This window comes from Neopelma chrysocephalum, unplaced genomic scaffold (assembly GCF_003984885.1).
Source record: "Neopelma chrysocephalum unplaced genomic scaffold, ASM398488v2 Primary Assembly neopelma1_80b, whole genome shotgun sequence".
Taxonomy (NCBI): Eukaryota; Metazoa; Chordata; class Aves; order Passeriformes; family Pipridae; genus Neopelma; species Neopelma chrysocephalum.
The window spans coordinates 1081590-1104591 of record NW_020897742.1 but is presented as its reverse complement, the minus strand read 5'-3'; the positions used below and the strand labels follow the sequence as shown (position 1 = coordinate 1104591).

At 36.6% G+C, this 23002-nt stretch overlaps 1 protein-coding gene across 3 annotated transcripts in view; it reads right to left on the bottom strand.

Moving 5' to 3' along the window:
• The window catches only part of WDR35 (WD repeat domain 35), a 43788-nt gene extending 22790 nt beyond the window's left edge, over nt 1-20998 (bottom strand). For 2 of the 3 annotated variants that reach the window (XM_027690214.1, XM_027690213.1), the window contains exons 1-12: nt 20890-20998; nt 20181-20298; nt 19357-19428; nt 17314-17406; nt 15802-15930; nt 15449-15582; nt 14021-14186; nt 13785-13924; nt 11540-11665; nt 8149-8334; nt 7552-7584; nt 5461-5521 (exon numbers count right to left, since the gene is read on the bottom strand). In XM_027690214.1, the coding sequence (XP_027546015.1) occupies nt 5461-5521; nt 7552-7584; nt 8149-8334; nt 11540-11665; nt 13785-13924; nt 14021-14186; nt 15449-15582; nt 15802-15930; nt 17314-17406; nt 19357-19428; nt 20181-20298; nt 20890-20913 (1282 nt within the window). In that variant the 5' untranslated portion in view covers nt 20914-20998. The remainder of the gene's footprint in view (nt 1-5460; nt 5522-7551; nt 7585-8148; nt 8335-11539; nt 11666-13784; nt 13925-14020; nt 14187-15448; nt 15583-15801; nt 15931-17313; nt 17407-19356; nt 19429-20180; nt 20299-20889) is intronic. The other variant, XM_027690215.1, reaches the window with a different exon arrangement.
• Between the last annotated feature and the right edge of the window lie 2004 nt (nt 20999-23002).

Sequence of the window (23002 nt, the reverse complement as noted above, 5' to 3'; positions counted from 1 at the left end):
AAAATCAGTTATAATTTACATTAAAGGGTTCAACTTTAAGTAACAGCAATTCAAGTGCTGTTTCACATGTAGCTCCATCACCCTTTTCAAGGCATCCAGGAGGGAGGCAAGACACCTGGGCATGACTCCAGCTCTCTGCCTTTAATCCACCTGTATGTTGGTCAGGCTGTTGTATGAATTTCACTGGGTACTAAGGCACACTTGAAAGATAACACTTCCCTGTGTCAGTGCTCCTAAGCACATGTAAGAAGATGATATAATCCAGCCTGAGTGACCTTTTCTTAACAGATACCATCTGTTGTGTTTCCATTAAAAAGATATTATATAACAAGATATTTAACCTTCTGTAGTTTATATTTAGTTATTCATCAAAGGACTTCAACAGAAAGTCTGTAAGCCTGTGAAACAAGCACAGAAAAAACTGTGTTGGTTAATTTTTGTACCAGAGTAGGATGGAATGCAATAATGCTAGACAATGAAGAAAAGACTAATTTATGGGCTAGCAAACATGAGCTATTGTGAAGGACCTCAAACAAAAGGCACAGGAAGCACAGGAAGAAAAATGCCTTTGGACAAAATAAAAAGCAATATGAGGAACAGCCTGAAAGTGTAACCATCCATCAATGTCTAAAGAAAGCTGAAGTGATGGCCCTTCATCAGATAATGACTGATTAATCATTTTTGTCACTGTTAGCAGAAGCAAGCATTAGAAAGCTAATGACATAATTAAAAATTCAACAGAATGTAGGAAATAAGCACTTCTTCTTTTGAGCCTTTCTTGAACTACTGGCATAGAGCCCAACAACCTAAGATTTGCATCTCCTGGGGGTGAATCAAACATTGCACAATGTCACAATTCATTAGGAGATTAATAGCACTTTGTTGGAACATTATAAAATGTTATAAATTGACAATTCGTACAAGTTGTGCCTTAACACACATTCTCAGATGCATTATTCAAATATCCTGTCAGCTACTTAGCATCCCTAAATGAGCAATCTTTTTTCTCCACTATCAATTTCCTGCCAGGACAAAGCCCAAGAGGCTTTGCCCAAGAGCACAGCACCAAAGTCTCGAGGAGGACTAAACCCTTTATGCTCAGGAGAGCACCAGGTGATTGCTGTTCCAACAAGGGGCACTCTACTAAAAACCAAAGATGGTGTGTGTTCAAATTGCAGTTATTACAGCCAGTCAAACAGCGTTTAGACTCATGGCAGAGAAGAGCACCCACTCAAGAACAGGAAGGAGCACACAGATACCAAGTGGCTTGTTGAGGACATGCATGAGAAAGTATTTTTCATAAGTATTTATGAAAATCAAATAAAATGACAAACTAAGTTGTATTTAAGCCACTCTGAAAGATGGCACTTAGAAGTCCGAAACAAGAACAAGAGTTCAAAACAAAAGTTACCTAAGCAAATTATTTTATGTACAGAATTTATGCAACAATTTATTGCTTTACTAAAAGAAAATTGAAAAACTGTATTGGTAGAAAGGAGAGGAAAAAAAAGAATTTAACAAACAGGTGATACATTTTTTCATAAGTCAATAATACTTGAGTAACAGATATGTTAATTTTACTTTTGAATTGCTTATATCTTAAACTATTAATGGTTACTCTGACCTGAAAATTGATTCACTGCTGATTTTTCTCATTGATAAACAGGACAAAAAGCTAACGATTTTGTTAGAAATTACGTACCTACTGGAATCTTACATGAACTTTTGGAAAGGTCATCTGTCCTTAAGGTTTTGCAAGGTCTTCTCTCTCTATTGACCTCAAGCAAGGCCAGACAGCTGCTTAAGTTCAGCATGCTGTCAAAGGAACAATTACACATCCTACTGCCAAGAAGCTCCAACTGTGATAAACAGCATGATATACTGTACAGTAAGACCTTGATTATGTACAGCTGTCAACCCCTCACACAAACTGACCATACATTATAAATATTTCAATTTGTTCTATAAAGTTGTATCTTCAAATGTTACAAGAAAAGGAAAGTAACTATGATGAAGCCAGCACGATGTGCTCAAAATTGTTGCATTTAAAGGTGTTTGCTTTTCACTTTTTCCTTCAATCTCTTCTGTAGTTTTGGTGGGCAAGCTTTAAAGCAGTCTTGAAGGATGCATATATTAAAAAAAAAAGGTTGAATCTTTGGCTGTGTTTACTAAACAGCAATGAAAGACTCACTTGTAATGCTTGAACTACTGAGGCTACAGAAAATTTTCAGGACTCAAAAATGCAAATATTCCCAACCTCTGGTATTTGCCCATCTATGAGGTTGAAGGCTATAATGCCCAGCATTTTCACAAGTGAACTCACACTAGGGAAGAGCATTGCAAATCCATGCACTCAACTGGTCCTCAGACACTGGAGGGAACAGCAGGAGACTGCAGAAAGCTTAGTTGTGCTAAAGGAAGAGAAGCTTTTTCCAGATTGTTTAATCTCTTCAGAACAATTCAAATACAGCTGGAATAACAGCAGCATTTTTCAATTAAATAGCATTTCATCATAACTGTCTTCACTGGAGAAGATTCTTTTACAAGCAGCTGTAGGAGATGGGTCATAGTAGAAGAATCATAAAGAAATTGATACCTTTGTTCATAATATAAATAAAACTATCACAGATAGATTCAGAGAGCTCACATAAACAGAACACTAGAAAAATGCCAAGCAAAAAGTTTACATGCAGAGGTAGAGGTGTCCATGCAAAGCTAATTTTGACCATCTGAGTGGGATTCATCTCACCTAATTTTAGACATCTCTGACAGATGAGCTGTCTGCCCTGGGCTTCTTTGTACCCAATGAAGAGCAAAAAGACCCCTTTATGAATGATTCACTGAACTTATTTTAGATGTCAGCTGTAGAAATGAGACAAACTACTCCCTCTAAGTCCCTGAATCCTCCTCCCACCACCCCAATCCCACCTGCCAATTATGTTCTGGAAACTGGTGGGCACATGGCAGGACAGGGGGGACACAACAGACACCCAACTCACACCACTATCATCCACCACATCATCTTACTTCAGTGCTCAGGTTTGGGGGTTGGGTTTTTATTTTCGGCAGGAGGGATGTTTTTGGGGACTTTGGGTTGGTTGTTTGGGTTTTTTCCCCTCCATTCATTATAAAATTTTTGGTATTGAATTTCCTGGACACTTTATTCCTTAAGATTCTGATGTGCCACCCCTGTTGTGAAAGGTGGCAAGAGGACATCAAACTGGCACAAACAGAAATTACAAGACTAAAAACTTCCACAATATTTCATACACATTCCATAGGACAAAGTAATCAAACTCATTTATCAGCACAGGATACTTTTCATTTTAATTATGATCTGCAGTATAAGGCGTGAATTTCACCATATATATATTTATGACTCACAGTTGATTTCCTGCTGCTACCACTGAAAAACTGAACATTAGAAAATGACACAAACTTCATCATCATCATGGCTGGGCTTCGCGAACGAAGATTTGGGAAGGGCTCTACCCACATTTGTTGCAAACGCGTTGGTGGCTAAAAAGGTCAATACGAGATAGGCATGTCCGGTTGCAGACACAAACTTATAAATTTAGTTAATATATAATAAAGAATAAAACTGTTTAGAAGCACTCGTTAAGGAAAATAATCATCTTCATGATCTCAACTATTTCTAGTCTTTACTTGATTTTTTCCCTACTTATATTCTTCTGTGAATTGTTGTTACTTCCTTGTCTAATAATTCTTCACCTTACTTTCCTTAACATTTCTATCTTACTAAAACTTTTCCCATCTATTTTATCAGACAGAATAGCTGTTCGTTGTTTAATATTAAAACCAAGTATTAGCACTATAGCTTGGAGCTAACTTCTCTGATGACATTAACTTAAGAGAGAAGAGTTTCATTTTGCAGAGAAGATGAAACAATGGGTCTAGAAGGTAATTGACACTGAAAAAACTTTGAGGTTTCCTGTCATAATGGCTACACCCCTTTTTGGCACAGGCAAAGAAAAGATTTTGTTTCAGTTTCATTAAAAATTAAACCTAATTTCTGCAGAATCAGAGCACGTAAGTTCCAAAGCTATATGCACATATTAAGTAGACACCTTTACATTAATAAAATGAGGGGAGCGATTCTTCCAGGTTTACAATAAACAATTGTTTTATCCATAATCTACGGATAAGCCTATGTTCCTCTACTGTATCAGACATGTAGAGACTATTTTTTGTCCCTAAGGATTTTAGTGTGCTCACAAAGTGCCACATGACTGATCACAGCAGAGGGTACAGCATATCCCACCCTTCCAACACAGTGGGATCACATTAGATGTCTACTGCCAAATACCCCTTCTACTTACCATCACTTTGTTAAGAGGTTCAAAAACTAAAAATAGATACATACTTTTCATTTAAATAACAAGACTCCCCTCTCTCATTCAAAAGCAAATAAATATTTTTGCTAAACCTTCATTACAAATTATTTAGCCTTTCAACAAAACAGAAGAGTTACTCAACGAATCAAGCTTTGAAACAAAAACTGCAAATGGGGTTCACAGTGTCTATTCTGAATCCAAATTCAGACCTATTTGGATAACAAACCAAAAATAAAGCAAAACCCAGAACAAACAAAAGTGGATTACTTAATCAAAAAGCTCATTAATTTTTCAGTTTGTCCACATTTCCCTCATCTATTTAAAGAGAAAAAAAATCAGTGATCTTTATCTTCAAGCAAAATTCCCAGAAAACAGTGGTTTGCAATTACTTGGCAATGTTCTGCACCACACCTGCAGCAAACAAGCAGTAGTGAAAGCCTGGAATTCAGCCCTAGGATTCATACTCCTGTTATAATTCACTGGTTTTTTTTTTAATTGAATTTTAATTTATAATCTGAAACTATTTAGATAAAACAATTGTCAGGAAGATAAGGAAGAGATATTAACAACACTGAAACACAAGAATTTGGGAAGCAGCAACAAGTTAATTTTAAATTAAAGTCCAGATCAAATTATTTCACTTGCTCTGATAAACTAGACCCTCTTCAAAGTACCTTTTCCTAAAAAGGAGTTGAATTACACTGTTGTGAAGGCAAATTGGAATCACCAAAAACATCCATCCAAAAAAAAGGGAAAAGTAACAATTTTTTAAGTGTAGCCAATTTTACAAGGAATATGACTAGTTTTATGAGCCACTGTTTTTATTAACAGAGTAATTAAGAGGTTATTTCCAACACAAATTACAGTTCACAACATGGGAACTCCTAAATACATGTTTATTTTACTTAGAGAGATTCCAAGCAGAAGGGAGAAGCCAATATAAAATCATAGTTACAACTACATACAGAACAGAAGGTCACAACGTTTGAATGGAAGTGGTGTTAACACACGGTAATTATATCATTGAAAAAGAGACTTGCATAGGAAATTAACTATGAAGACTAGAAAAAATGCCAGCAGAATAAGACTATTGCCAGTTGCTTACCAACATCGATATATTTTGGGTCCAAGGGCGTGCCAATAGAATTGCAGAGAACCAGCACATACTGTATGGATACAAAAGCAAGGGTCATTACTAATTTAGAAAAAATATGGTAGTGATCTGCACAAGGTTTTCTGTGAAGGTGCATCTCATAACCCACATGTCACATAGCTTAATGCTGATCAGCAACAGAAAACAGAGGGACTATGACTGCAGTAAATATAAAGCAGCATAAGCATGAGAGTAATAAGCTATTTGCCAATTATAAATGAAGAACAAGCACAAAACAGGAAAATGACCAGCTGTTTTAAGCAAAGGAACAAATCTAGCAGACAAAACACAACAGGAAGGATGTACCACCAGCACGGTCCGCAGACAAGACATGGGCAAGAGAGCCACTGTGTCACCTGCTCTGTGTGAGGCACTGACTGCACTGCGATTATGTATGAGCATGATCCACCAGGGACTCAGGGACTTAACTCTCATCACTGTCCATGCAAAACATAACCTAAAAACTCCCACAAGTTAGGAGGACCTTTGTTCTATCCTTCGCAGACCTCCATCTCCTTGAACCTCTAAGAAGGTAACAGTGTGGGGAGAACTGTGATAAGGCTCTCCCTTTGTCCTGCACATCACAGGTGCTACAAAACTGGTGAGTTTTGTTAGTTTTGCCCTCCTTGTAATCCCGCTGGGGAAGGTCTTGATAGCACAGGAACCTCAGATTGGGCTGTTAAATTCAGGAAGGTACAAATAAATAAAAATTGACTAGACATAAATGCTTCATTGTTGTAGCTGATGTATTTCCTTTTCCAGACCTAAATCAAAGATAAAATAGCCTAACAGTGATTGTATAGGGAAATGTCTTGAATGACAAGTGTGGACATTAAGGAGCAATTTCTATTGTCAAATCTTTAGACTTACAATAAAATAAAAATAAATAAAATATACTGGGCTACCAAAACTTGAATTGCCTAAGAGCTGATACCCTGACTCTCCAAGAAGTGAAAGATAATTAGTTTTTCATAGCTCTTTCACCTCCTGAACAATTCCTGTAATTGTGGTAGCAGACTAGAGCAACTGTAGAGCTTACCCCTTTAAAATAACAGATTGACATCTTACTAATCACATGAGAACAGCTCAATTTAGCTTTTCAGCTACTATATTAACTTCACTCTTTCAAAGAAAAAGATCTGAACAAGGATTTCTTTTCATTAAAAAATTTATTTTTTCTGGTTCTGCCATCAATAAGCACCTCAAAAAGATAGTATTTTTATTTCTTTGTTCATGAGTTAAACTTTACACCAGCATACTCAAATTTCTCTTTTCCAGAAAAAATATGTTGAGCATCCACCTCTGTAGGAAACCACACTGGGCTTTTTTATTTCCATCATGTTTATATTATGCCCTCTTTAGTCATCTCTGAGACTCCAGGTCAGTAGATGAGAGCCTGGCAAGGGGCAATGCAGTAACAGTATCCAAGACGGAGGCTGTATGACCTGCACAGAGCGGTGCCAGGGGCAGGGAGTTTGCACTGTCTGATTTATCCAGCCTTACTATAGATATCAACATTAAGTCCTTCCTAACTTACTGACACTCACGATCAACTTGCAATACCTTTAAAAAGGGCCTGCTGAAATTAGGTTTTTGGCCCCATGAGCTATTGCTGGACTTTCTGCCATTTTGAAATCCCAATCCTAATGACCAAAATCTCTTTGTAAAACAAATCTGTTTTTCAGAAAGCAACTCTAATGAACTGCTACCCATAAACTTGTGCACTTCATTTCCTAAAAGCGGGCCCCTCATGGTGTTAATAATTGCACTGGAGCCATTTCAAAACAACCGAAAGATCCTTATTATCTGTAATTTTCAGATGCTAAAATTAAATCTCTTCTTTATGCTTAAGAAAGTTACATTAAGTCCCTCCACTGTTTGTTTCCTATTTTTAAAATACAATCCAGAAAAAAGTCATTATATTGCACTCAACTTCACCAAATGTTTTTTGCCATGTATACTATATTTTCAGTCCATATGACAGTACACCATTTATTGCACAATCAAGCAAAGCAGCACTAAAGCATGATTGTTTTTTTTTACCATTGCACCAAATGACTCTGTCTCATTCTCCTCCTTTGTAAGCAATATACAAGTGATATAGAAAAAAATTCAGAAGTAAATGCAGTAAGAAAAATCATTTAACAGTTAGCATGATGCTAAATGAACATTCATTAGCCAAAGGATACATTTATCATATCATTTGTTGCTACATATAAAATAAATTAATAAACAGAGCAGTTTGTTCTAACATGTAATTTATATCACCTAAGAAATTGCCTTTTTTTCCCATTTCTGACTGATGAAATATTCATTACCATTCTAATGCTCTCCTGCTTTTAGCTTGTCTCTGGAGAACTGTTCTAAATATTTCTGAAGAAACATTAATCTGGAAGTCTGCAGTTTTATTAGATTACTAGTGGCTACAAGGAGTTAAACTGTAGAGGCAGTTAATCAGTTCCTTTGTTGTTTGTTGGGGTTCTTTGTTCTTAAACACTGAGCCCATTCAAGTGCCATTCTGTTAAATGACAACTGACAACTCTAAGACAGATTGAGACTTGTCCATTTCATCCTATTCTGGCTGTAAAGAACTGACGTGGAACAGAGCATTTCAATTGAAAATTAAAAGACAGGCTTTACCTGAGGTTGATTTTCATCTGCTTTAGTTGCTAAAACACAGAAGTCTCCATAAGTTGTTATGGAAAGAAGGCTCTTGACATATTTTACATACTTCTCGTTATTTTTTGTGTCCCAAAAGACTACACAGCATTCCGGGCGATCAGGTCGGGTGTAGGCATAAACAACTGTGTTGGAGCAGTAACCCCACTGCCAGGAAAGACAATTTGGATAAAACCTATCAGAAATTATGAGAGTTCAATAATAAATTGTTCACAGCTAAGACAGAAAGGGTTTATTTCATGTACATCATCAGCATTCAATACTTTTTACCTGTCAGGTGATGTACTGATTTATAAAGAGTATGTGAACACAACTCCAGTAATAAGTTATTGCCATAATATTAAACTGGCAGAAGAAGCCTCCCCATAACACACAGTAAAGCTCAGAACTGGAGGATCAACGTCAAAATATGACATTTCTTCCTTCTTCAGCAGGTACACAGAAATACCCACTGTGATGGTGGTTTTTGCCATGAACGTGCTTGCTCTATGACTACTGATTTGGGAACCCAAAGTTCATTTCCCAAGGAAAATATAATAAACACCTCAAACAATGCAATTCCTGAAGCAGACAAAAACAAGCAATTATATGAGAGCACTGTAATAACTCACATCACCTCTTTCATATTAGTAACATGAGAAAAACCCTCTCTTCCTCCCAGAAGAATATAATTATTCATGTAACAAATAGGAGAAATGGCAAAAAGGCAAAAGAAATGGAATATCATAGAAAGATGCATTTTATTGCATTCAACTGATTTAAACTATAGAATTTTCTAATGCAGCAGAATCAGAAAATATCTGAGAAAGGAGGTGAAGTTGTCAAATAAACAAGATATAAAACAAACAACTTAAAGATGATGATGCAATTGTAGAAAAACTAATAGAAGTCTCTGCATCAGCATCCACAAGAGAGGGGAGGGGAGGAGAGGGAGAGGGAGAGGAGAAGGCTTGTTGGAGTGCTGGCCACAGGGGTTCCCACACTCCACAGGAAATGAAACTGAGACAATAAACTAAAGCATCAGCAGAAGAATTTCTAGAATAGATCTCTAAACTGAATGGCAATAAATTGTCAGAGCCCAAAGGTTTTCACTCAAGCAGAGTTGAATTCTATGGGAATTCAAGCATAATGCTGTGGAATGGAGCCAGAGGAACAGGAGTGGGCAGATGTAGAAAGCCTTATGATTCCAGGAATCACAAATCAGTAAATCTATCTTTCACACAAGGTAGAAATGTAAATAAACAAGAGAATAATGGCATTAGGTGGACATGGATAAACATAACATACTGGACAGTCATCATGTTTTTAGCCCTGGAAGTTGAATCTCATTCCTTTATTATTATATTTCAGAGAAGCAACAGGCATGTAAATGAAAATTACCCAACTGATACAACCCACTTGATCTTATCAGTAGGATATCAGTTGGATTTTCAATAAAATCAAGCTCATTTTGGATACAGGAAAAAAGTAAAAGGATTGGAATAAAAACAGTTTTTGACAACCAAGCGCAATATGCACAGGGTCCTTCTCAGAGATGCAAACTGGAACTTATACTACTTTGAATATTCAAAATGTATACGAAAGGAGTAAATTATGAGGTAACTGTAAATCGTGTTTGTCAAACATAAAACTGATTTCAAGAAGTGGCAAAGGACCCCAGAATGCTGGATGATGACATTTCTACACGGTGGAATGTAGATTTCTACAAGGTAATATACACCAGAAGAAATGTAACTACAGCTGTAGACTCTAAGTTAGTATTACAGCTCCAAAAAGATACTACGTAAACTATGAATAGTTTAAAAAAAGATCAGCTCAATGCATAGTTTTTACTGTCATATTAACTTAGAACCACCTTTCTCTTATTACACTCATGTAAAAGAAAAAAATAGGGGAAACCAGATTATTCAGTGGAGGGGTAACGTGATACTAACACTTCATCTCCAGGTCATTAATTCCAATCCAGCCTAAGTTAATAACAGCTTTGAATCACTCCCACTTAATGACTGCCACCTTTTAGAATATCTGCTTCCTAAAAGGGAGTTACTGATATAATCAGAACATAGCAGAAGTCATGTGTATTATTTATTGAAGGAAAACATGCATCATTCACCAATAAAAATATTTAACATTGAAACCGAGTATACTACCAACACATTAAGAGTTTATTTGCTGTAGAAATAAAATAATTTGAACATATCTTTTTCCACTTCAAGTGAAAGGGGGGGAAGAGCTTACACATGCAGTTTTTAAAACTAAGACTTCCAAATATTAATTTGCAAACTGTGCCAGATCCTGAAATACACATGGTCTCATAGATACTGATAAGTTTAAGAGAAAGCAACAGGCCTGTGTTCCAGCTGTTACACATTTCCCAAAATAAACATCAGGTAGCATTTCCTGCAGGACTAATTTCCAGCTCAAATTTCCAAAGTCTTTTCCAGCAGATTTACAACAAATTATTTGAGATTGCTTCCTAGCAGATTTGTGTTTATAACTCTCTGACCACTGGTTTTTCACAACCAAGTGGAACAATACATTTCAATATATCTGCAGTATGTTCCTCACATTGCATTCTCCCTCTCTGTAATCACAGTGGTTACACACTGATGATTAAAGAACATACCCTGTGCTGGGAAAAAAAAAAACCAAAAACACAATACTGCATACTGGAAAGTAATTGCTACTTTTGTTAAACTGTAAATTTAAGTGAAATAGTCCTAACTCTTAAAAAAACAAAAACAAAAACCAACTAAACAAGTGAAAAAACCCAGATGATAGTCAAGATAAAAACATTATTTAGAATTAGCTGTGAATACACACTTCTAAAAAGTATATTGGGAATCGAAATATTAGTAGGAAGTATGTCTATCAGGTTATATTCATTTCTACTGTTCAGGTTTCTACACAACTCTCCTGGTTCAAACAAATAATTCACCGCCAGAAAAAATGACAGGAAAAGTACGGCTCAAATAATTCCCATCGTATCACTTAGCCCACTCTGGTTAACCAAACAGCAATGAAAACACTGGAGCCTTACCTACATGACAGCCTCAATTACTACCAAATTTAGAATTGTGCCCAATTCTGTTAATATTAATAATGCATACATTTCCTTGTTATGAAAATAAAATCAAAAATTCACTGTAAAAGCAATGACTAAATAATTCCATCACCAAGACAGACACTCAGACTCCAAAAAGTCTTCAAGTCAGTAGTGTTAGTCAAGCAGTAATCATAAATTAAGCACTGATAGACATATATTAGACCAAACTACTCTTTCAACCCGTTCAGAAAGAAAAGAAATAACAGGAAACTTATTAATACAATTAAGTGTCACGTTACTACATACCTTGTAATGTGGACGGATGTTTGCAAAGTATATGTAATAATCGACAGCCAGTGCAATTTTCAGTCCACCTCCCTCCCAAGACAAGGAGGATATTTGTTTGCCAGGAACTTTCAGTGTATGTAAATGCTTGGTTAAAACAAGGAAAGAAAAAGAATCTGAATTTATCACAGGAATACCTTTTTTAAAATAGATAAGCAACAGTTGTGATAGTGGATGAAAAAAAACACAGATCTTCTTAACAGCACTGCATAATGACTCTCAAATTGCAACACATAAGTAAGCAATGAGGGAGACATTTAACATGCAATACCATAAAGTGTTCTTTTGCTTCAGGATTGGTGTGTGGGTTTTTTCCAGGGAGAAAGAAAAATCAGGACTCAGTGATAGTTCAAGCTTACAAAGATAAAGAGTAGATGGAGAATGACAGTATAAACGTTTGTTCCTTTGGCTGGTAACTTGAATCACCTTTGTAATTTCAGTCACAACTAAAACAAACACAATAACAGTAGCGATCCTGACATGCCTGAGAAGTTTCATTGATGCTGGAAATGTATTAGTCAGTTGACACACAACACCCCTAACTACAGCTGATAGTTTAATCAAATAAAATGGTGTTGCTAATCTATGTGAAGAGCATATAATGAATTAGCTGCATAGGTCCACAATTTGCAGTGAGGCAATGGATGTTTTTCTCTTCGCTATTCCTTTTCAAAAAGAGTCTAAGAAAGGCAGTTATTACACTTTCCATCTTTTTTTAAGATCTTTACTTTGTTGAAGAATTTAAAATTGAACGAAGGAAACAACTGGGGAAAAAAATAATGTTTCAAAAACAATAACCGTAGTCCCACAGAGAACTTCTTTGTGGTATCTTTTTGTTTGCAAATAATGTAGATGAATGTAATAAAGGATATACTAATCTACTGTTTACTGTAAGATTTTGAATAATCTTAGGCTTTAAATAAATATAACATTTTACTGAGTGGAATACTGATACATGCTCAGATTCCTTTTGAGGGTAAAACTTTGGGCCTATAGAAACTGCTATCAGTACCCATTTTGTGTCTCTGACCAGATGCAAATACCAAGTCAAAACACTCATCACACATTATTCACAAAAAATACCATCTTCCAAAAAGTTAAGTTCATATCTAAGTATCAGAACTAGAACAAAACAATTCTAAAACCTAAAGAATTTACTTCTAAACACTAAATACAAAATCTGGAACACCAGTTTCAGTTAATCTGAAGGACATTAGCAACTAGAGATGTAACATTATTGTCAAAACTTTGGTTCCATGAAATACTGTCAGCTAAGGAAACCCCTACAGATGATGCTGGATCTTAACCCCTTTCACAGCACAACTCAGAGCTGGCCAATACTTCCTCTGTACAAGGGACAACCTTCCTCACAGTCATAAATAACACCAACTTACTGATTTCCAGATATATTCCTAGGAGGGAAAGGGAAATTACCTGAAATTACCCAGCAAGGCAAAAATAGCACCATAAACAAAAATACATTGGAAAGTTGTCTCTCAACTATCAAACATTTAACATACTATAAAAAAGAGATGTACAAAAAACACTTACAAAACAACATCCCCAACAGCCATATGAAGCAGATGAGAAACAGTTTACCTTTTCTGAGGTTTCTGAACCATTGCTTTTACTGACACCAGATGCCATTTTCTCGGTTTTACTGATTCCATAAAAATAGAAGGGATCTTTCACTGCCATGTTTTAAGCCCCTAATCTAGAGATGTCCAGGTAAAATGTCCAGGAGATGTACACAGCCAGTGTAAAAAGGCAAGTACCTCTGGATTTGATACACAGATGTTGACATCTTGACTGCTGCCTAAGCTCCAAATCACTTATTGTCTATAGTCTGAGCTCTGGTATCTGAGTCAAGTGTTCCAAGTTAGACACTGCACATATCCCAGCATTTAGTGTTTTACGAGATGCACTCGGATTTCCATGCTGGCGACTATCTTGCTGTTCTAAAAGGGCACTTGGTCCCATGTCATCTTTCCAGATCCACATGGATATCCCAGATAACTTGGAGCATGTTGAACACACTAAACACCTGCATTTTGGCATCCAAATTCCACCAGTAATGACCATATAGACAAGACATACTAAGATTTAAAACAAAACAAAAAAACAACAACAACAACAACAACAAAAACAACAAAAAAACCCCAACCAAAACACATTTATACTATTTGAGTATATCAAATATTTTTACCTCACCAAAGGGAGTATAGAACTGCACAATGTTGGCATCTTGAGAAGTTCCTTTCAGGGAGCCTGCCACTGCCAATACACTTCCACAGGGGTTCCACTGAATACATACTACATTCATACCAGTGTCAATCAAAACAGGATCTAGTTTTTAAGGAATAAACATTAAGAATATCAACACAAGTAGACATTTTGGGTCAAGAGGAGCTCCGTAACTCGCACCCCACATTTTGTACCTACTGTAGTCATTCTCATTCCTCATTATCTGGCATCTTCCATTGTCATAACAGACAGCAAGGCAAGGACAATCTGGTTCAATGTAGCCTTCGGTGCCGTGATACCAATGTATCCCAGCAATACTGAATGCTCCAGTTAAGTTCACCAAACAACTCAGCTTCATTTTCACCTAGATAAGAATGATTAATTAAAGTAATATACAGCTTGCAAAAAAACAGATGTGTAAGCAAAATTGTTTTCCTGTCCAGAGAAAAATTCTCAAGTTCTCAGAATTTCACGGGTTTAAAAAACATCCTTATATAATCAAAGCCAGATCAGGCATATGAAAACACATATTTTTAACTACAAAGAAGTACCTTAACGTTGGCATTTTCAGTCTTTGAAAAATAACTGAAAACCAGAGAAAACGAACAACATAAAAAACCCCACCACACACACACGTGTGTAAACACATGGAACCCTGCTGGAGCTTTGGGAAAAAAAAATTTCAAACCATTCCTGGCCACGTTGTTTTTTGTTTAAAAATAAACAATTTGTGAGTGTTTTCTTAATAAAAGTCTGCTGAATAACATATAAAAATAAGTGGAAAAAAATAAGTGTCCAAATTAGAATACCAATTAAAGTAAGTTAACTTTTGCAATAATTAGCTCTGGATGCCTGGTAACACATGTAAGGGCTTTTTCTGAAAGGTAAGAGTATTCCTGGATCAATTCAAAGAGGGATACCAGGTAACCTGTGGGAGAGAGGAGGGAGAGGAAGAGAGAGCACAACCATACATATTGTTGATATGGTGGGGGAAGTGACAACAAATTATTTAAAGAATTTCAGTAATTTGTAGCAGTTGGAAACACCATGACTCACACAGTGGGAAGAAAGAAAGATATAGTGGGAGGTTAAAGAAAAGAAAATGGGAAGGGTAACAGATACTTTCTTAAGGAGGCAATGGAAAGGAGGAGAAAATTTGCCATATTAAGCATCTGAAAGTTAAGAACATGGTCCCAAATACCTTTTTTTAAAGTCAATGTTTTATTTCTGTTTAGGATTTTGTCATAGTCATATTCCAATAGTCCAAGTAGACAAGTATAAATAAATAAATAAATAAACAAACCTAGGTTGTAGGAGTGCAATAATATCCTATAGTTATCTCCTTTCATTCTCACACTCACTACCAGGTTTTCTCTAAAGCATGTAACATTCCTTATGTAAAAAAGAATAATAGGAGCAATAGGAAAATAAAATACTGCTTCTTTCAGAAACAGAAGCTGTAAGAAGTTAATATCCTTTAAGCCAGCATTAGTTCCTCCAATTAGTTCCTCTTACTTTAATGAAAGTAAGAAAAAACAATAGCTAAAAAATATTAAATCTGTCCTATCATCACAACCATCTTCAAAAATAAAAGATTTTCAGATGTCCTAAAGAGGATGAACTTACAATAAAATTTCCCTGATTGTCATAAATGTGAACCTCTCCATTTGCCATTCCAAAGAGTAAAACTTTGCTATCAGAGGACCAAGCCACGTGGCACAGGTGGGAACCTTTCAAGTCTTTTCCCCAAATGCGATTGCCTGTAACAGAATATTGTTTGTACTTAATAAATACACCACAAAATTAAAAACAGGATGCAAGTTACCGATGTAAACACTAAAACAGCTAAAGAAAGTCAAAGCAACAATTAGTAAGTAACTATTAATTGTATTTACCTAGAGAAACAGGGCCACTGTGTATATAACACTGCAAACAGAAGTTGTGTAACAACAAAACAATTAGTAGAGCTTAAATTTTACCATCCACTGATCCAACAATCACAGCTCCATCTTCATATACAATACAAATCTTTTGTCCATCAGCATTCCAGCTCATACTTCGAACAACTGATTTATTTCTGTTGTTAATCATCTCTTCATACCAAGCACCTATTAGCAGTGAATGAAAAACTGAGTTACACTTGTGATTTGATAATCCTCTAGAGGATTCAAGATACACACTAATCACTGAATTCAAAATTAAGTTACTCTTTATTAAAAAGGTATGCAAATGAGATGGTAATGATATTTCTTAGCCATATGAATTCCCGAAGATGTTGTAAAAAAACATAAGTTAAACATAATACAGTTTAAAAAAGTTCCCAAGCAATCAAATTAGGTGCTCATTGAAATAGAGAAACTCAAGAATGGTGGTTTTAAGTAAACATGATGCAGTAAGTTACACGTGACTCTGCAATGCAATATACAACAAAAAGCTACAGAAGCAGTAAGTTTTGGAAAAGAACTGATCTTTGGAAAGAAAGTTCTGCCCTTTCAGTAACAGTCTAGCAAGACAGTGTCCCCCAGAAGACACAGATATAATTATTGTGAAACCCAGTGTTCAGATGTGAGCAGCTTATTTCTGAAACGAATACTAACAAATGAAGAATCCGAAAGGGGAGCCAAAGCCCAAGAGGGGCCCTACAGGAAGAACTCTGTGCTTAAGTAATTTCAGAACTGACAAGAACACACTAGGAAACATTATCAGAGAGAACAACCATCTTTGCCAGTAATAGGTAGTAAGTAATTTACTGAATATTTCCCTAAATTATGAGCTTATTTATGTGACAGTGGCCACCACATATCAGGCAGAAAGACTAATTGAGTTATATTCATTATTCTTGAAATGGAAAGCTAAGCTGAGATTTTATTTGTTTCCATTTTTCATTAAACTAAAATCCCCAAGAGAAAAAGAAAACCCTTTATTTTTTTCCCACATATGTTGGGCAGTGGTTGACTTGACTGTGAGGTTTGCTGGCTTTCAAATGAATTGAAGTGCACCAAAGTAGTATATGTAAATGTGAAAAGGTCAAGAGTAATTAAAGATGATTACAGCAATACATTGCTTAGTCATATTAGTTCACTGCCTTAATTAAACATTTCTAAAGATTGTTTTTATGGAAGTATTTAATTGATGCTCTAAGCAGGGTTGCTAAGTTCTTGCAGTTCTACCAATATGCTTGCGCTTGATGCACAATATATTATTTTCCTCTAAGGGAATAAAGTAACAGAGATAAGAAATTTAGAGCAGTTTATCAAGCATATGGCTAAGAACTGAACATTCTCTCGAGGCAGCTCTGCAGTACAAATGCCTTTTGTAGACAAGTATTACAATAAAAACTCAGGAATTGTTTTAAAACTATTTTGAGCTTTACAATCTGCAAAATAAAAACTCTGAAAAAGAATTGTAAAAATTTCTGGGGGGTTAAAAAAAAAAAAAGATTTCTCACAACATGGAATATTATCCCATCTCAAGTTTATCCTGCAGAATACCTTTGTACAGCATCCACACAATGATGAGGCCATTTTGATCACTGGTAGTCAGTTTTTGATACTGTTCATTCCATGTCACAACCTGGACAAAACCTAGAAAGTGATACAAATTTTTTATTGACATTATTTAAGTAAGTTAACAAAAACCACCACATCCAACTCAATCAACCTGAAGCTTTTCAGAGATTTACACTGCTGACTTTGACTTAGTTGTATTCTTTCCGTACCATTGGTTTCCTCTTTCTAAATTCTGCTCAACAGCTCCTTTTGCTTCTGTATTCGCCTATTTGAGTAACGTCCTCTCCAAATCCTGCTCGGAATGTTGCTTCCAAGCAAAACCCAAATAATGGTGGTTTCTGACCGCCTCTGACAGTCTGGGACACTGACAAACTTTCACTGTCACAGGAATTTGTGGGTTTTTTTCTTTCTCTTAGTAGTTTGATCCTCACTAGTGTTGCGCTTTTAAAACAAAATCTCCCTCGCAATTACCGAGAGCACTCTACACACAACTCTGTCAGACCCTGAAGTCTCATATGGGATCCTACTCATAAATATTTGACTTGAATCGTCTTCAAACCTTATTTCATCAGTTCCATACTGGATATGAAGTTGCATCATGCTTTTTCATGCCCTTAATGTTAGTCACTCATTTTCTATGTATCCTTTCCATTTTTCAGTATTTCATTCATGAACTTTATCACTAGATGCAATCAGAGATATCTTGAATTTCAGGGATTTTTAAGGTAACAGTGATCTATTCAGAATTGAAAACATCCATTCAAAGTATCCTCTAAATCAATTCCTCACAATTTATTTGTTCCAATTCTATTTAACTAGGTCTCTAAAATAACCTGACTCTTGGCAGGTTTCAAATGCAAATCCTCATAAAAAGTCAATTTCTTCAAATAATGCAAGGATTTTAGCATTCTCTTCATATCCCGTCTATGGGATAAACTTTGTCTGTATACTATACTGCAGTTTAAGCACGTATACATTCTGCACTTCATCAATAAAGGGAAAATGAAGATATATTTAAGACAGAGTTAAGGTTTACTGTGATTTCTTCAGAAGAAAATGTAAAGTTACCACAACATATAGGCAAATCACACAGACACTATAAAAACAAACCAAATGGACTTATCCACATATGAATCACTAGAAAAAATGCTTAAGGCTTTTAGTGTCATTTCAGATTTTACCATATCATATGGAATTTAAACTTTATATACAGCGTGACAAAAAATTGTTGTTCTTTTTTTTTAAACTCACCAATTCCAGCATCAACTGCCTATCAGTTTATCTTTTCTACCATAAACCATTCTTTATCTGTCATCTACCAAGGCAGTGTGTGAACAAATGTACAGAAGCAAACGTATCATGATCTGTTATGTAAATACTTAAAAATATATTCCTGTCCCACACAACAGAGTAGCACTTCCATATTAGCCATGCTGAAGTCAGAGACAACAAGTACTATACCAGTAACACTGCACAATTAAAAAAAAAACAAAAGCAAAAACAACAAAAGTCCCTCTGTAATATAACACATACAACAGCATCACCCACTTAAATAGAAATCAACATTTACTTCTCAAGATAATGAATAGGCACCAAATAATATGGAAAAAGCAAAATTGAGGTAATACAAAACACAAGTTAGGCCGTGATGTCCAAGTTCAGACTTAACCTTGCAAAATCCATAAGCAAACTGGAAATCATATCAGGCAGAGCAGAGATTTTTCTGTGCAGGATGCACTCTGCTCCACACATACAAAATCAGCCAGGAGAACTGAGGGAAGGCTGCATTAGTTTGATTCCCAACCCAGTGATTCACTTACGATCATGAAATATTGACTGCAGGTCTTTCATCAGATAACCTGGTAAAAATTGACAGCCAAGCTGTTACATACTCAAGTTGAATACTGGTAACCTTTATTTCAGGTTTAAAATAAAAAGTTATACCAAAATTACTCTATCAGCTTCATAAAATCTTGTATCTTTTTAGTCTAACCAAAGGTAGATTAAATGCCTAAATACACTTACCACTGTGACCTTCAAGAGTTTGATTGACAGAAACATTGCTAGGAGCCGCCAGTCCCTTTATTTTTGCTTCATCTAAAATACCAAAAATCATATAAAAATAAACCTAACAAACCATACATATTACTGTGTCTCTATGAATACTGCAGCTCTAATCACTATTTACATCAATAAATCACCTAAAAGTATGTAAATGGTAACTGCAGGCTGAATTTCCCACCCGTCAGCTCAATGTGTTCACTACTGACATCTGTCATCCAAACTGATACATGCTTTATGGTCTAGCATTCTTTCAGGAAAAAAACCACAACAAAATAAACAAAATCCCCCACAACAACAGCTGTGGCTATCACATTTTATTACATTCAGAAAAAGGTCTAAAAAATTTTGAGAATAGATTTTACTTTTCTTGGAACATATTTATTTAAATGAAAATACACAACTTTCTCCCGGAAATTACTAAGGTGGCAGACAGAGAGCATTCAAACAAAAATCATGAAATCATGAAAAAAGTTCCAAAATAAAGGGAAAGCCTACACAAAAAGAACAACAATTAAATACATGCCCTGAAAAAAGAAGCAGAAGCACTGAAGAAAACATCAGCAGATATAACAGGCAAATTACACATGCATCATGTAAGACCAGCTGAAGAAAAACTGTTCAAATTAAAGTAATGAAAGAATTTGATGTTAGTGTAAATATGTAACTAGCCAGGTACAGATTTAAAACATGCCATATCAACAGGTAATCTGTGGAAGAAGTTATGCTTTCTAAAGTGTGGTGGGTGTTGTTCTTTAAAAAAAAAAAAATTAAAAACCCTCATTTACCTGTTTGTGTTTCTAATTTTAGAACTTTCAGCAATCCATCCTCTCCACCACAGGCTATGAAACCTTGATTCTTATTCCAGGAAATACATTTTAAGCGAACATTACCGGGAATTGCAATCTGAAAAAGAAGTCCTTTGTATCTCTACACAGTTGCAAGAATCACGTTTTATTTCACATGCTCTACTTAAACACCTCAAAGACACCTACGATAGCACGTGAGAAAAATTTAATCACGTGAGAAAAATTTATTTCTATTAACAGAGTAGTACACACAAAAAGAGACAGAAGACAGAACGACAAGCACTAGTGGAGCTGTGCCACACGCGAGTAGTCGAACACATGCAGTAAATAACAATATCAGGACACCTTCAAAGGTGTGCTGACACAACAGGGGAGAGAGGTCACACAGTGCACAGGGCTTCGGTCTCCAGCCGTGTCCAAAGCTTCCCGGGGGAGCAGCTGGAACACTGGAGACCGAACCCCAAGCCCCAATCCCAGGCCGAGGGAACTGGGGGGACAGAGCAGGGCAGCGTTCTGGGAAGCGCTGCACCGGCACCAGACGGCCCGCAGCGGGAGAGACCCCGCGGGTCCCTCAGGGCTCCGCGCTCCCGATCCCGGGGAGCTCCCGGGTGAGACGGGGGGCGAGTGGGGAGCTCCCTCTCCCCCAGAGCCGGCCGCGCCCCGCGTGTCCCCCGTGCCCCAAGAGCACCTTCTTGCACAGGTAGATGAACATCGCGGCGGAGCAAAGGCAGCGGGCCCGGGCCGCCCCGCACGGCAGCGCAGCCACCGCGTCTCCCTGGCAACGGGCGCGGAAATGGCGCCGCTTCCGGAGGGGAGCGGACGGGCGCCATTAGCGGGCTGTGCCCGCCCCGGCTCCGCGAACGAGGTGCTTCGGGGCGGGGCCGTGAGGGACCGGAGCCGTGGTGGGTACCGGCAGAGGCTGTGTGGGCGGCACAGGCACTGGCGGTAGTACTCGGCTTGGTTATCGTTAATAAAGGTCACTCTGCTTCTACGCCAAGGAAAATCGCAAAGCTTGTGAACCCCAAGTTCTGTGTATGCGGCGTTTGTAGTGTAACTTTTATCAACATAGACTCACAAATGGTTGGAAGGGACCTTAAAGTTCCAATCTCCATGCCATGGGCAGGGACACCTTCCTCTAGACCAGGTTGCTCAGAGCCCCATCCAACCTGGCCTTGAACACTTCCAGGGATGGGGCAGCCACAGCTGCTCTGAGCAACCTGCACCAGTGCCTCACCACCCCACAGTAAAGAGTTTCTTCTTCATATCTAAATGTATCTAAGAGAATTTGTATCTATCTAAATAATCAGTGTCTCTCTTGAGAATGTAATTATTGGCTTGTGGCACACAGGGTAACAAATCCCATTTTTCTGGACAACAATATGTTGTATTTTTAAAAAAATCGGTTTTATCACCCTAGTTTACCTGGTACTCACAAAGTGAGACAGATAATTGCTCAGAGGAATTGAGTGTAAATACTATCATTTGTAACATAAAATGGAGTTATGAATACTAGTGCATGAAACAAAGCCTGCCCAGCTGACAGCTTGCAAGACACATCTGGCCTCCAGGACAATTTTCCACTATGGTATAAAATTTTACATCTCATCTGACAACTGGCCTTAGTGTAAATGGGACTGATGTCATCCACTCTCAATTGCCAAAAAGTTGTAAAGTCTTGCATTAGATTTACAACTTGTTTATTCTTACCAATTACGGAGGCCAAGGCTTACTTCTGGCCCTATAAATCCCTGTATAATACCCATGTCTAAACAGAGGACATGAAAGTAAGCAAAGTGCTGGATATAAACCTCCCCGACTTAGAGAAAAAATGTATGCATACACAGCACTTGGAGGAAGCAAGTGTATAGCATAGCCAGGTTGTCCCACTAATTGAACGACAGCAAATTAATACCAGAGGGGACACATCATAAAATATCGACCACAGTCCAATCCAGCATCCTTGGACAGTTTATAGTTTGGTTTTAGCCCTTGCTGAAACTGTTCACTTGTGCTATTAAGTGTTATATTCCAACTTAACATTAATGTATAGACATACCTGAAGTCTCACTCCTATGTGCAGTCAACATAACTGGACTTGTTTGTATCTATTATGTGAGGGTATAAAACATGCACAGAAGTCGTTAATATGTCCTTGGCAAACCAGTTACCAGATATTTTATGTAATAACATTGCAAGGCTCTACAAAATATGTTGGAATTTTTCGATTTAAAAAACTTAATCATAGTTTTGACTCTAAATTTAAATATAGATTCTAAAGCATTTGGATTATTATAGATGCCAGTGTACAAAAGTAGTAGATTCCTTTCACAATTAATTTTTTTAATTGTTAGCTTGTGTGTTTTCTTCTACAAGCACAACAGACACAAGTAGTCTCAGTAAAGTCCTTGGCATGACAATAGGAATGATTAACTAATAATTACTAATAATTGACTAATAAGTAAATCTTGCAGGATAAAAACCTTAAATTGGAGAATATCTGTTACCATTCTGAATATTAAACAACGTTTTTAATGCTTGAAATTACTGTTAAACCTTTTACCTACATTAATAAGTACTTGTAGGTTTTAAAATCAAATGCTTCTTTTTCCAACTATGTGACTTGGGGATAGTATCCTGTTTAATTCTGTGAATTTCTTCCATTTATGCCTCCTTTATCTTTAAGGTTTGTTTCTTTGTTTTTTTAAACCCTTTATTTCATAACACACATCTTTTAAGTTGTATACAAAAACACTTCCAACATCAGTGTGCCTATCATACTGTATTTTATTAAAATAAGTTAC